General features: G+C 36.1%; 1 protein-coding gene across 2 annotated transcripts in view; it reads right to left on the bottom strand.

Moving 5' to 3' along the window:
• Positions 1 to 16,220, bottom strand: part of LOC125649268 (pleckstrin homology domain-containing family D member 1-like) — a 48,951-nt gene extending 32,731 nt beyond the window's left edge. For both annotated transcript variants that reach the window (XR_008803340.1, XM_048876651.2), the window contains exons 1-2: positions 15,982 to 16,220; positions 6,269 to 6,362 (exon numbers count right to left, since the gene is read on the bottom strand). Coding sequence is in view for 1 of the 2 variants with exons in the window: in XM_048876651.2 (XP_048732608.2) it covers positions 6,269 to 6,362; positions 15,982 to 16,154 (267 nt within the window). In the remaining variant the exon portion in view is untranslated. The remainder of the gene's footprint in view (positions 1 to 6,268; positions 6,363 to 15,981) is intronic.
• Between the last annotated feature and the right edge of the window lie 468 nt (positions 16,221 to 16,688).

Genomic DNA, 16,688 nt, shown 5'->3' with positions numbered 1-16,688 from the left:
TTCTCTCTCTATCTTCATTTCTATCTCTCTATATCTGTCTCCCTTTTTCTTTCTTTCAATATCTGACTCTTTCTTCTGTCTCTTTTTTTCTTTCTCTTTATCTCTATTTCTCTCTCTCTCTCTCTCTCTCTCTCTCTCTCTCTCAGAATTGTAAATCCTGTACAGATGACACACAGATTATTGATTGATTTATTTATACATTCCAGACATTCCAGCCATTATCTACATATAACAGACTTCTTTCTTACACTCCCACTTGAATGTCATGCAGTGATAAAAGCCACTTCAAAAACACCTGATATAGGTTACGAAAATAGTCATTGTATAATAAGACTTCCTTGTTACTAAATCAATCTGACAAACTTAGAAAAAAAATAAAACAAGACAGTGAAGCTCAGGATTATACTATCATACGACATTTTACTGTTTACTTTATAATGATGTATATGTACATGTGTATGATATATTTGTCTTCTGTAACAAGACAGTGAAGCTCAAGATTATACTATCATATGACATTTTACTGTTTACTTTATAATGATGTATATGTACATGTATATGATATACTTGTCTTCTGTAACCCTCCCCTTGGAGAACTGATAACACAAAGTCACCCAACATCAGCAGGTTTTGTTGCGTAATGATATTTTCCAAAAACAAAATATTTCAATGGGTTTCCATATTTTATAAATGCATACATTAAGTATGTGCTTCAACAACAATATTTTTCAAATTTACAATATTTAAAACATTATGCTTGCATGACTTATTTTGGTCTCCAAAGCCCCTCCCCCTTTAATCAAAACAAGAGGCCCATGGGCCACATCGCTCACCTGAGTCACCTTGGCCCATATCTGAAGACTTTCCATATATATTTGCATGTAAAACCTTGGTCCCTACTATGGCCCAAACTACCCTTTGCAAACTTGAATCTACACTATGTCAGAAAGCTTTCATGTAAATGTCAACTTCTTTGGCCCAATGGTTCTTTTAAAGCTTTTTTTCTATATTTGTATGTAAAACTTTGACCCCCTCCCCCCCACTTGTGGCCCCATCCTACCCCCCGGGGACCATGATTTGAACAAACTTGAATCTGCACTATGTCAGAAAGTTTTCTTGTAAATATCAGCTTTTCTGACTCAGTGGTTATTGAGAAAAAGATTTTAACTGTATATTTGTATGTAAAACTTTGATCTCCCTTGTGACCCCATCCTACCCCCGGAGCCCATGATTTGAAGAAACTTGAATCTGCACTACGTCAGAAAGTTTTCATGTAAAAATCAGCTTTTCTGGCTCAATGGTTCTTGAGAAGAAGATTTTTCCTACATATTTGTATGTAAAACTTTGATCCCCTATTGTGGCCCCATCCAACCCCCGGAGCCCATGATTTGAACAAACTTGAATCTGCATTATGTCAGGAAGCTTTCATGTAAATCTCAGCTTTTCTGGCTTAGTGGTTCTTGAGAAGAAGATTTTTAAAGTTTTCCCCTATATATTTGTGTGTAAAACTTTGATTCCCCCCCTTGGGGCCCCATCTTATCCCCAGGGGCCATGATTTGAAGAAACTTGAATCTGCACTATGTCAGAAAGTTTTCATGTAAAAATCAGCTTTTCTGGCTTAGTGGTTCTTGAGAAGAAGATTTTTAAAGTTTTTCCCTATATATTTGTGTGTAAAACTTTGATCCACCCCTTGGGGCCCCATCTTATCCCCGGGGGCCATGATTTGAAGAAACTTGAATCTGCACTATGTCAGAAAGTTTTCATGTAAAAATCAGCTTTTCTGGCTTAGTGGTTCTTGAGAAGAAGATTTTTAAAGATTTTTCCTTTTTATTTGTATGTAAAACTTTGATCCCCTATTGTGGCCCCATCCAACCCCAGGGGCCCATGATTTGAACAAACTTGAATCTGCATTATGTCAGGAAGCTCTCATGTAAATCTCAGCTTTTCTGGCTTAGTGGTTCTTGAGAAGAAGATTTTAAAAGTTTTTCCCTATATATTTGTATGTAAAACTTTGATCCCCCCTTGTGGCCCCATCCTACCACCGGGGGCCATGATTTGAACAAACTTGAATCTGCAATATGTCAGGAAGCTTTCAGGTAAATTTCAGCTCTTCTGGCCCAGTGGTTCTTGAGAAGAAGATTTTTAAATGACCCCACCCTATTTTTGCATTTTTGTGATTATCTCCCCTTTGAAAGGGACATGGCCCTTCATTTGAACAAACTTGAAAGCCCTTCACCCAAGGATGCTTTTGGCCAAGTTAGGTTGAAATTGGCCCAGTGGTTCTGGAGAAGAAGTCGAAAATGTGAAAAGTTTACAGACAGACGGACAGACAGACGGACGCCGGACAAAATGTGATCAGAATAGCTCACTTGAACCTTCGGTTCAGGTGAGCTAAAAACCCTAAAAGCTCCTGTAAATACAAATAGAAGAAAACAAATGTTTTGAAATTCAAAAATCTTGAAAAGTAAATAAAATTTTAACAATAAAAATCATATGTTAAGTGAGCATTGTGTCAGAACACATTTCTTGCCAAAATTCAATATTCATTTAATGCAAGGTGAAGATAACGAACAGTGATCAATCTCATAACTCCTATAAGCAATACAAAATAGATAGTTGGACAAACACGGACCCCTGGACACACCAGAGGTGGGATCGGGTGTCTAGGAGGAGTAAGCATCCCCTGTTGACCGGTCACACCTGCCGTGAGCCCCATATCCTGATCAGGTAAACGGAGTTATCCGCAGTCAAAATCAGTGTGCCAAGAATGGCTTAACAATCGATATGAAACACGTTAGACAGCATTTGACCCAATGCGAGGTTGTATTGACGAACTAGATCGTTATAACGACCATAGAATTTGCGAAATGCTGACTTCAATCGAGACTGTTGAAACCCCTGTACCATCAACTTGTAAGTTGTTTGTCAGTAGCTTACCTCGATTTAAAAATTACTATACGCAGAACAAGCTCTTGCGTATCGAATCAGTTGAGATATATAAACACCATATGCAGGTGATAATGGAATATTGCTACATAAATATGGGAAGTTGACGATGGAGAAGCTGAAATCATCCCGTTTGTCATACAGTTGAGTTGTCAGTTTGCCGTTAATGTCTACTTTCAATAAAATATCTAAGTATGAAGCATATATAAAATAATAAATTGTTTGAAAATGGACTTGGTTCATTCATTCATGAAAATATAAAAATGACAAATTTAAAATCCAACATTGCATTTTTTTATTATATATACTCACTGCTTTGAAAAATCTTGTTCGGAAAAAGAAGTACAGAGTAGATTTTTTGCTTAGCAGTAGAAGCCAAAATGAAATAGTTATAAGCAAGAAAATCCTTTTCATGAGTTTATTGTGCGATTAATGTAACTATAATTACAATGCATCTCTAGAACCTCTACTCTCAGACAGGAAGACTTACCTATACTACTTTCAGTGTTTCATGTATAAAAAAAAAAAAAAAAAAAAAAAAATAATGCATGATTCAAATTCAATTTTGATAGGAAATAATAATCACCCAAAATTATTAAAATTTTGCCTGTGGCTATATGGCATTTAATTAATAGGATGAATAAAGTATCAATTTAATTCAGAAATATTGGTTGGTTTTTTTAATTACTTTTATCAGAAATTACTTTTATTCAGAAATATTGTTTTTTTTTTTAAATTACTGTTATCACAGGGGCATGCTTCCATCAAGAGAAAAATTGTATAGAATACTTTATCTCATACGTGTGGTGTATATTGCAAGTGAGATAAAGCATTAATTGGCTTTATCACACGCCCGTTTGATAAAGCACTTCCGGTCCGAACTACTTTTGACACTTGGATGACATATTTTCTGTGTTCATGCATATCGGCGCATGAAATAAAGCATATAACTTGTTATTCTGTATTTATTTAGAATTTCTTTTATAGCAAAATTAAAATGATGTTGCCCCCACTGACATATAATGCAAGTTACCGGCCATGAAAATGTCAACTCGATCAATAACTACTCAAAAATTACGACCAGAAAACAAAAAGATGTCCACACTATTATCATCGACAAGGAATCAACCGCCTACTGGAACAGGCCTAATCGAAAGTACCTCGACATGTTGCAGTACCAAGCATTCACAAGCACAGTCTCTTTTCTCTGGAGCCATATTGATCGAATGTGATAAATCTCAACAGCTTTACTTACTAGGCTTAAAATGCCTCAGGATTTCCTCTCGCCCTCAGATCCAAAGAAACCACGTGAATAAAATCCAAATGCACAAACACTTCTACGTTTCATTGTACTGTATTGGATGGATTATATGCGCACTATTTTTTCCCGCATAAGGAAGACTGATAAATCACGACATCTGAGCCACGGATTCAAAACAAATTCAATCAGCTGTTTTTACCATACTGGGGATCATCTCAAAATTAAGCGAAAAAAAGACGTATGAGATAAATAGAACATCTATAATTGCGTGTTTTGATATTTTGGTTTATCCAACTCGTTGATATGGTGTATTTATTCGCGAGGCTTAAATACACCATATCAACTCGTTGGATAAACCAAATATCAAAACACACAATATAGATATCCTCTATATATTTTAAAATATAGCATTGTCTACATTTTTTTAACAGGAGCAAGCTCCAGTGCTTTATACACATATAAAAAAAATCTACCACTACATATTTTTGATCCAGGCAACGAAATTAAGGGGAAATATTCGCTAAATGCGAGTTAAAAATTTAAATTGCAAGTGAAAAATTAAAAGTGGTCACAATTTTTTGCAAGTGAAAAAACCCCGATCTTTTTCCGGATTTCCTTGGTTTATTGGCTTTGAAGTTTACAATGATTTCATCTTGTGCATAGAAACGCTTTACAGAATTATCATAAACGCATTGAAAAAGTAAACATGGATTGAATAATTCTAAATAATGATATGTTTTACGGCGTGACCATGTTTGAGGGCGAAGCAAAAAGTATTGGCATTAGTATCTCTATCCAAAACAGGACAAAAAACAACCCGAAGTTAGCACGAGGACAATTTTGGACATTTGGTCCGCCTATACATGTATATTGAATGCGGGAAATATAATGCTATTGATGTAAACAGTGCATTGTGACGTCATATTCAACGTCGGTATTTAGCAAATTTACAAACATAAGAGACATGGCACAAGATCATGTTAATTGAGGAGTGACTATATATGATTAAAAAATAAGATTTACATGCTTTTACAGATTTTATGTAACATCTCAGAACGATGTGAACTAGGGTAGACGAGATTCAAAATGGAGAAATACATGTCCACGCGCTAATATTCAAGTCGACGCCATTGGGACCAAAATTTTCAAGTTCCATAGGTAGGATTTAATTTTTCATTAGTTTTCTATATTTTCCTTTTAAACATGTATATACGTGTTACCTATAGGGAGAGCTTTGCTCTTACGGTCCTTCGGGCCGTGAGAGGGCTTCCCCTCTATTAGGTCTTAACTGGCAAATGATTGCAATCAAAAATTGTAAATTTTCTATTTATTCCTTATATGACACCGTCAACTAAGGACCGCAATTTGCTGCACGCCCTCTGTAATCAGGGGGAAATAACTCACATAGCATTGGGGAAAATGTAGGCCATTAGAATTCTGACATGTCTATAAAGGTCATATAATCACACCATTGTCCTTTATTAGACATTGTTAAGAAATTCACCATTCTAACTTCCTGACATATAAAGTACCTGGTAACAGGATCACTAACAGGGGCAGATCCAGGAATTGCGGTAAAGGGGGGGGGGGGGTGCAACTTTATAAGGCAGGGGTTTTGAGGGCCGCCTTGAGGCCCCCGTGGGTCAAGGGGACAAGGCCTCCGGAAGCTCCTGGATTTTAAAAGATTTTAATATGGCTTGAAATATGTCTTCTATGTAGTCATTTTTACTATTTTCCGTTATTTTTTATTAGTGAAATTAATATAATGATGCAAATTCTTTAAGGGTTTTTGGAAAAAATGTAAGTAACTTAACTAATCTAATCTCCCAATAAAAGTAATTCAACAAATGAAAAGGTTTTGTCATTTATTACTCTGGGAGTGGAAGAAATTATTGCTTCTTTCACTGTTTATATTTTTCTAAACAAGAGACCACGATTTACCCTAAATTTGAAAATCTTGAAAAGGGGGGGGGGGGGGGGGCACAGCTTCTAAGACATATGCATACCCACTATACGACTAGTCATGATATACAAAATTAAACAGAAAATCTTTCAATGTACCTTTGGGTGCACATTCAGACATTTTCTTTTTTCCAGGTCTTTTTTCTCAGTGTCAGGGTAGTACAGCAAAAATCCATCTTTTATAACAAAATACCTGTGTATTATAAAGATAACAAAATACCTGAGTGTATTGTAAAGATATGACATCATGAAAATTATATATTTTTTCACATTTCAGTTTAAACAAATAAACATTTTCAGTTATATACCTGAAAATTTTCCATATTTAAGCTGTCATTAGTATATCAAATAAAAATAAGACTATCATACACTGTGTTTACTGCAGTATTCCAAAATTGGTATAACATTCCTTTGATTATTATCATATTACAGTCATGTATTTGTACAGATGAACAAGATCCCTGGGATCATGAAATTTACAATTTTGGTAAAGGGCTACCTATCAAATTCTATCTAGTTTCAATTTAGTATCAATAGCATTAAAGATGTGATCATGTCATTTAAGGTTGTACACATAAACAAATTATGCCAAGTTTGGCCCGCCCCGGAGCCCGAACCTTTTCCCTGCATCGAGATCATGAAAGAACTGTGAACGATAGTATTGTTTCGCCACCTACCTTCTAGTCAATTTTTAAAAGTTATCATTTTTAAATTTCAATATAAATATTTATATGAATTTTTATAAAATTTGGTTTGACAAAACAAAGAGATATTACTCTATATTCTAAAATCACATATTTCACAACAGGAATCAATTGAAAACACAAATTCCTTTTTGCAGGTATTATACATTGTCATTTCATTTAGCATACCAAAACTTTTGTTGTTTCACTAGGGGGGGGGGGGGGGGGGACATATGTTTACAGACCAAAATACAGCAAAAATGTTCACTCTATGATCAATGGCAAAAGAGGTTAAAGTGTGAGAAATGAAGATTAACCATTTCAATTCAATAACATAATGTAATCTGACAAATTAAATGGTTATTTATTGATATAAATAAGGATCTTAAAATATATAATGTTTAAGAGCTCAGTTTTAAAGAACGTATATTTTTCTACCCCCTAAATCAAAAGTCGTCGAAATTAAGAGCAATTAAGTAATCAACATTTGTATTAACACTTGTTATCAATCACCTTATGGATTCTATACTTTGCATTTAAACAAATATAATTAGCAAAATAGCAAAGCTTTTTACAATATACGAATTGAAAATGTAGGCGGGAATCCAGAGTTTAGCATGCTGAGTTCTTTATTACTTTGGGCCATATGAGTGAATGATTTTTGAGGGGGACGTTCAACAATATTCCATATATTACTTTGGTAGAAGCCTTTCTGCTCTACATAACTATGCATTTACTTTCTCTTACAGATGTGCAGTCGTAGAGAAGAAGATTTTTGAAAATATATCAACTTTTGGCAGTTTTTACTAAGGCTCTGAGGGTGCAGGAGTCCTTAAATTTCAAATTGATGTACCCCTTGCCCCAAAGATGCTTCATACCAAATTTGAAAAGAATTGCAAGGTTAGGTACTATGGTATACATACAACGGGAAAAGATTTGACATAAATCCTGGATTACAACCACCAATATGTTCCAATTTTGGATCATAAGAGTGCTCACAATCCTTCAGTTTTTAAAGGATTCATAATTAAAGGTGAAATAATTTGTTTAATTTCGAAAGGTCAGTGCAGGTCTCTTCCTATCTGGGATCTCTCTTCCACCAATAAAAACTCAGGGCACCACCATTGTTGAGTGTGGCGGAAAAAAAAGAAGACAAAAAAGAAATCACTTGTTATTTAAGCAACGTAAGTGACACTGCCAAAATCAAATAAATGTGTGTTTCCTATTTCACTCCCCCCAAAAATTAGGCAGGGTAAGTAGGTTAAACATTTTAGTCTATCACAACATTTTATTTGAAATCTTAGATTTTGATACGCTTTCTATACAGGTCTATATATACATTACAAAGGGTCGACAACAAAAAAAGGTATAGGGTTGGGGAAACCGGAAACATACATATATTTCATTTTGGCCTTAAAAATTTTTTGTTTGACTTTAAATCAAATCTCAAAAAGATGGAATAAAGTGAAAATTCATTGTTTTTAAGTTGTCGTCTCTACTTTGTACGGAGGATAAACTGTATCATTGATTAATTACATTTTTTGACCATTTTAAACACCTTTTTCAACATCTTCCACAAATTATTATTTAGGTTAACTTATGCAATAAAAGCTTTTGTAGCAATTAGTTTAAGGTCATCTAATAAAACTAATAAACAATAAAACTAATAAACTAATAAACTATAAAACTAATAAACTATAAAACTAATAAACTATAAAGTTAATAAACTTTCAGGATGTCCTAGAACGACCGATTAGAATTGACATCGATACAAATGGTGCTTCGCTAGCACAATCCATAAAGAGTTATGCGCAGTCCTATGATGACGATCCAAGTCACTATTGGTGTTTGGTACCTGGGGTGTAAATTAGATTGTAGGGAAAAAGTGCATTTAGATGCGTATTCCTTAGATGCAAGGTGTGAAGTTTTACTGATATCCTGACCTCAAGATATTCCGTAGATTTATCTCTCCAACTCACATAATTTTATCAAATGCATTTTCCTATAAATGGTTGTAGTGATTCCTTTCTTTGAAAGATAGCATCTTAATGCAGGGGTTTGATAGGTTGATTGATTGATTGTATCTTGTTTAACGTCTCTCTTGAGAATTTTTTACTCATTTGGAGACGTCACAAAGATCGGTGAAGGGCTTCAAATTTAGGCCTTTGCTTAGCGCTTACGGCCATTGAGCAGGGAGGGTTCTTTAGCGTGCCACACCTACTGTGACATGGGACATTAATTTTTAAGGTCATTTCTGAGGACCCAAGACATTCACACCTGATGCCGAGCGTTTGGCGATGGAACTGACACTACCTGTTTTAACGACTTAGGTCTGAAGTATTCCATGCTTGTTTACTTATTTGTTGCTGTAATCTGGAAGTGATATGACCTACAAATTACGTTCAATGGGCGATAAAAGTCAAAGTGGATCCGTATATTGAAAGTCCCGTATTGAATTGAATAATACATGAGTATGAGACTAAAACGATAATTATATTCAGTGTTTACAGCATCTCAATGCTGTACATGAGTCACTAAAAGACTAAGACAATTACCGGTATGCCTTGTGTTTACAAGTCTCAATCTTGTCAAATCAAGCTCAAAGAGATTCAAACATCATACATTGTATTTAGTGTCACCAGATCCTGTGAGATCCAGTTCAAGAGGTTCGGACATTATACAGTCTGTCTTTAGAGAAATCAGATCCTGTGAGATCCAGTTCATGGGGTCTAGACATTATACAGTCTGTGTTTAGAGATTGATTGATTGTATCTTGCTTAACGTCTCTCTCGAGAATTTTTCACTCAAATGGAGATGTCATCAAGATCGAAGAAGGGTTTTCAAATTTAGGCCTTTGCTCTGCGCTTACGGACATTGAGCAATGAGGGTTCTTTGGTAATGTCACACCTACTGTGACACGGGTCATCCGTTTTTAAGGTAATCTCCGAGGACCCGTAACATTCACACCTGATGACGAGTGTTTGGCAGTGGAACTGTCACTACCTGTTTTAACGGCTTAGGTCTGTCGCAGCCGGGATTCAAACCCCGGCTTTCCGCATGCGGGGCGAACGCTCTAACCTCTAGGCCACCGCGGCAGTCTGTGTTTAGATCCTGTGAGATCCAGTTCATGAGATTCAGACATTATACAGTCTATGTTTAGAGAAATCAGATTCCGTGATATCCAGTTTATGAGATTCAGACATTATACAGTCTGTGTTTATAGGTATTAGATCCTGTGAGATCCAGTTCATGAGATTCAGACACTATGGAGTCTATGTTTAGAGAAACCAGATCCTGTGAGATCCAGGTCATGAGATTCAGACACTATGGAGTCTATGTTTAGAGAAACCAGATCCTGTGAGATCCAGGTCATGAGATTCAGACACTATGGAGTCTATGTTTAGAGAAACCAGATCCTGTGAGATCCAGGTCATGAGATTCAGACACTATGGAGTCTATGTTTAGAGAAACCAGATCCTGTGAGATCCAGGTCATGAGATTCAGACACTATGGAGTCTATGTTTGGAGAAACCAGATCCTGTGAGATCCAGGTCATGAGATTCAGACACTATGGAGTCTATGTTTAGAGAAACCAGATCCTGTGAGATCCAGGTCATGAGATTCAGACACTATGGAGTCTATGTTTAGAGAAACCAGATCCTGTGAGATCCAGGTCATGAGATTCAGACACTATGGAGTCTATGTTTAGAGAAACCAGATCCTGTGAGATCCAGGTCATGAGATTCAGACACTATGGAGTCTATGTTTAGAGAAACCAGATCCTGTGAGATCCAGGTCATGAGATTCAGACACTATGGAGTCTATGTTTAGAGAAACCAGATCCTGTGAGATCCAGGTCATTAGATTCAGACACTATGGAGTCTATGTTTAGAGAAACCAGATCCTGTGAGATCCAGGTCATGAGATTCAGACACTATGGAGTCTATGTTTAGAGAAACCAGATCCTGTGAGATCCAGGTCATGAGATTCAGACACTATGGAGTCTATGTTTAGAGAAACCAGATCCTGTGAGATCCAGGTCATGAGATTCAGACACTATGGAGTCTATGTTTAGAGAAACCAGATCCTGTGAGATCCAGGTCATGAGATTCAGACACTATGGAGTCTATGTTTAGAGAAACCAGATCCTGTGAGATCCAAGTCATGAGACACGAGCACTTTTCTGTAAATTTGCTACGCATATAATGGAGAGAGGAAATACAAGAATTCAATTCAATAATTTCAATGTGATAAAATCCCAATTTCCTTGTTTATTCATCAGTGATATTTCCTTGCACACAATTCATGTGGGAATTAGCATCTTACTTGTCCCTTTGTGTTTGGTGGTTTGCCCTTTTGTCCTAAACTATCAGAAATGTTACCTAGTTGAGCCATGATTCAAAAAAATTAATAACAAGGCTAAAATAAAGTGGTAAAAGTCTTCATTTCATGACGAGATACCGACTATAATGAACCCCGGACATTTTTACAACAGCATTATTAACGTTGGTTTATGAGACCATTTTACTTCAAAGACGTCAACCATCGAAGTATCACACAAATTCTGACTTTACATTATGACTGACATCCGCAAGTTACTGATACTCCAACCTCTCGTGACAATTCTGAAAGGTAGCCAGTAAAACCGCTAATTTTCAATTTGATATCGTCTTCATGAATTACATCCATGTTTTTGTGATACATGCATTGCAATGTACAACCACACACACCTTTTCTTGTTTGTTTTATGCCATCATCTTAATTGTGATCAATGAGTAACGCCCAGGACTAGCTTGGCAGCCTTACATCCATCACATCGGACATTATTGTTTTCTGCCTGATTGGCAGGTGACAGATCTCTGGAAAGGTAAATTTTCTGGGTGCCATCAAAAAAGCAGGACCCAGTTGCATGAAGGTTAGTTAACTTTAACTAACAGTTAACTTGTCTGTAACTCTTATATACTAGATGTTAACTGTCAGTTAAACTTAACTAACTTTTGTGCAGGTCTTTAATTTGCTGCATTAAATTTACCGCTCAAGCATCATCATGGACAAATCCACAGCATCGCCACCATAACTGCTATACTTTCAAACATACACTTAATGCACAAGAACAAGAAAGGGTAACAAGCACAAGATTTTGATAATATACTCGCATGGATGCATCCTTAAACAAATGTTCCGAGTTTAAAGGTCAGTTTTTTCCCCCATTTACAAAGGAACACTTTCTGCTATGTCCACATTATAGCCCCAATTCAAAGTTCATTTATAAAATTTCTCTGTCAAATACAAGGAAGGACAAAGGATATCTGAGAGTATGATACCTGATGGAGAGTATTTTAAGATGGATCACACATAACTTGTACCAGCCTGGGTCATTCATAATGTCAACAGTTTATAACTGTTCAGTACCACACATTAACCACTAATTTATAAGTCATTTGATCGTCAGCACCTTGAAGTAGGCATTATAAGGACACTGTAGTTCACTCATGCGTGAAAAGATAAATAAAAGAACACACTCCATAATTCTATAAATATAAACAAAGGTAATATGTATATAAACAAAGCTATGCTCCTAACTTCGTATCTCATGCATACAATTCTATATCTCATGAACAACTGGAAATTTGGGTTGTAATTTATTACCCTATCCATATTTTATTCAACTATAATCATATCTACTATCCTGATGTCTCAGAAACCCACACACTAAATGGTACAATACATGATTATATGCATGTGTAGATTCAGGATTATTTTACAGGGGGGTCAAATATTTGATAGGAAAAAACGTAAGGTTCCTCAGACTCTTTATAAAAACAAGAGGCCCAGCATATCAAAGCTAAAATCTAATATTCATTTATCTGCAACAGTATAAAACTAGAGATTGTTTTTATGAAAAACAAATGTCTCCCCAGCTCCCCAAATTGGAAGTGCTCCAAATGAAACCTCCTCCGATTAATGTACTGCATGGTATGGAGGAGAAAGCATGACCAAGAACATAGACATTATGAACTCCAATACGCTACATAGGAGAAGTGTTCACAAACTATTTTACACCCTACACCCCTAAGATCCACTATAACTTTAAGAATAACTCCTGGATTCTCCTGTCCCGACAATATGCAAATGGCATTGAAGTATTGTACAAAATTTCAAGTCTATCTGATAAGTCATATAGGAGGAGAAGCATTCACAAGGTATTTCAACATCCTCCACCCCTCTTAGATCCACTATAACTTTTAGGAAAATAATTGGATCCTCCTGCTTCGACAATATGCACATCTACATATAGGAGAAGCATTCACAAGATGTGACAGATGGACGGACAGAAACTGAAAGTACAAAAACAATACGTCTGAAGGGGGGGGGGGGGGGGGGGGGCATAATATTAAAATGTGTTCTTTTAAAACTTAAATGCAAAATTTAAAACTTTTGGTACATCTTTTCCTGCTTTTCCTAAAATGCATTTACTTCTTTTTCTGTATCAGCAAATTTAAAGAAGTCTTTCAAATGATAAAGACAATAATCACTATAATAATTTTGGCCCTACCCTGACACCAAAACCTAATACCTCGGGATCACGAAATTTACAATTTTGGAAAAGCTGCTCTAAATATCCATACAAGGTTCAATTTAGTACCAATAGCACTAAAGAAGATGTTATCTAAATATTTTACACATCAAGACAGAAGATGTGGCCACTGTAGGGTCAATTGAATTGCTGGGGTGGCTTGGTCTTGATGACCTAGATCTCATCTTAAGGGAAAAAAGATTTGATCACATTGTTAGATCCAGCAGTGCAGTCATGTGCGCTCTCAATGTACAAGTTCCTGGAAGGTGTAGAGTTGGTCGGCCAATGATATCTTGGAGAGAGCTGATAGAGAAAGATCAAAGAGAATGGAGGCTCTCTACTGCCAACCCTCATTGATCCGGGAAAAAAATGGAGATCTGAAGTGAGATCTGCCATGCAGCTAGCCAGATACCTGGAAGGGGACCCACTAGTGTGGACAATACCTGTACAACTGCACGTAAATAAAAATGAACCAACAAAAATATAAATAGTCTATACAAAGTTTGGCCCTACCCTGGAGTCAGAACCTCTACCCCAGGGATAAGAAATTTAAGATTTTGGTAGAGGCCTTCTTGTTCTACCTGAACATGTATTTGGTGTGCAGTATGTGTAAAGAAGAGGATTTTTAAATATTGGTATTTTTGGCATTTTTTGTCCTGCCCATAAGGTCCCAGAGATGCATGAGTCTTGTAATTTACGATTTATGTCCCCTTAGTCCCAAAGATGCTTCATACCAAATTTCAAAAGAATTGGAATTGTAATTATCAAGAAGTTTTAAAAATACATTCAGTTGTTTATGTTATAACGCACAACAGACGCTGACCATTTCGAGATACGGATCCACTTTGACTTTTATCGCACATTGAACGTAATTTGTAGAGCATATCACTTCCGGATTACAATAACAACTAAGTAAATGAGCATGGAATGCTTCAATTGCAATAAAATTACTGTATTAATATGCTACCTTTCAAAGAAAGGAAATATTACAACCATTTATAGGAAAATGCATTTCATTAAATAATGTGAGTTATCGAGATAAATCTAGGGAATATCTTGAGGATATCGGTAAAACTTCACGCCTTGCATCAAAGGATATGCGTCTAAATGCGCATTTTCCTTCCATCCAATTTACACCCAGGTACTAAGCACTAAATGCAACAGTGACTTGGATCGTCTGACATCATATGACTGTGCATAGCTCTTTACGGACCGTCTGCTAGCAAAGCACCATTTGTATCGATGTCAACTTTGCCCTACAATTGGTTAAGTACTATCACATGACCACGGTGTATAGACGTCAATTCTAATCCGTTGTTCCAGTACATCCTGAAAGTTCCTTATTGCAATAGGTCACCTGAGCTTACTGTGCAAGTAAAAGGTTAAATTCAACCCAAAGCTCAAACTCCTAAATTGGGGGTGGGTGATCCTTCAGTTCAGGAATTCAATTCATTGATTTCAAAATTATACTTCAAACAATCATTACTTTAATTAGAGGATGATGCTCCCTGGTGTTTCTCTTGTTTGAAACACTGTGGAGTAGCTTGGCTATCTATAGCAAAGATGCTAATTGCCTTAAAAAAGTAGGATAATATTGTAGCCAACCAGTGAATCAAACTTTACATGTAATATAATGGTTTTTGCATGTAAAAATAACAGATAAAGTATATTGTCCAAAATAAGTGGGGGGAGACAGGCAGGCCCCTCCCTCCCACCTCTTTCTATGTGCCTGATTTACCCAAAGAGACTTTGTTACATAATCTTCAGCGTCCCTGTCTGATAAATGATTGTACAATTTCTTAGTATCAGATGAACAAAGTAGTGACAGTCTAAACTGTACTAAAAGTCAATGAATTTACAACAATGTAGTACGTAGCATATAATGCCGTTAGTCAAAGGATTACATTGTAAAAGGTGTATAACATCAAAATACCAAATCCTATTAAATTTATGGTAAGCATGGAGTATGAATACATTCCTATGAGAGCACTTTGTACATGTAATAATTTCATGATAATTTTGTGATTTGATTCTGTCCACATTAATTTTTGTATTCTAAACGAGGGGTTATTTATATTCAGTTGGGATAGGAATAACCCCCTCGTTTCCACCATTTCCACAGAGATTATGTCCACCTTACTTAGCACATAAATGTAATAACAATTTTTTTCATAATTCAAGGGGGCGGGGGCTTTGCCTCTCTAAATCCACATGATATGTAAATGACTATAATGAAAATATTCTAAACTTAGGGGTGGTGGATTGGACAGGAGGTTAACGAGGCTACTTAGAGACCATCAACCCAGAGTAGTTATTCAGATTAAAACAACACTTTCTGCACTTTTCCAGTTTGTTTTCTTTCTTTTAAATTTGATATCTACTAGATATAATCTAGTAAAATAAATTTGATATGTAGTTAAATAGTAAATTTATCCAACATACATATCGGAATCCTACTTTAAAAAATACATATAATAATATAATGCATATTTCATTAAAAAAATATAATTAAAAGATCTCTCAACATAAGTCGATAAGGAAATATGTCCGACCTTTTCGTCCACTTGTTGCTTTGGTGGTTGATGGGCTTCTTGTACAACAGTCCGTGTAACTGGATGTCCTGCGTCCAGTCATACGAGTTGGAATTTCTCGATTCCTGCGTTCCGTTCATTGTTACTGTCGAGCCATGCTTGTATCTCCGGCAGAAACAACAAAAACAATCCATCTACTTCATCACACTTCCTGAATGCTGTCAAAAACCGCGTAATATCCGCACTACTTCCGGATTTCGCTTTCGGAGAGAGTTCCGAATATGACATTTGGCGGGAAATTTCAAAAATTACCAAAATACGTTTTTTAACGATTTACACTAGACCTACACACCTCTTCTAGAAAAGCAATTAATCAATTAAATAAGAAAAATATAAATGGAATAAACAGTCTCTCAAATATTGATAATTTTTTTTGGGCAAAATATAGGTTAAATCTTAAGGTAGTGCGAAATGCAACATTAAATAGCACAGGCACCGGTTTATTTCATCAGCAGTACTGTAAATTTATATGACAAGTCACGAACAGTTAGTTTTGAGTCCTATAGATTTAAGCCCGTTCTTTTGCGAGAAGAAATTGTGAAAAGAAGACGTCCAAGGGCCCCGGGATCCAGGTTGCCGGAGTCTCCGGGGGGGGGGGGGGAGGATTAACCTTCCTTCATTCCCCAATATGATGAAATATCAAATAAAGTATATTCACTCGTTCGTAC

The sequence above is a fragment of the Ostrea edulis genome, chromosome 5, assembly GCF_947568905.1.
Source record: "Ostrea edulis chromosome 5, xbOstEdul1.1, whole genome shotgun sequence".
NCBI lineage: Eukaryota > Metazoa > Mollusca > Bivalvia > Ostreida > Ostreidae > Ostrea > Ostrea edulis.
This window is presented reverse-complemented; position numbering and strand designations above follow the sequence as displayed.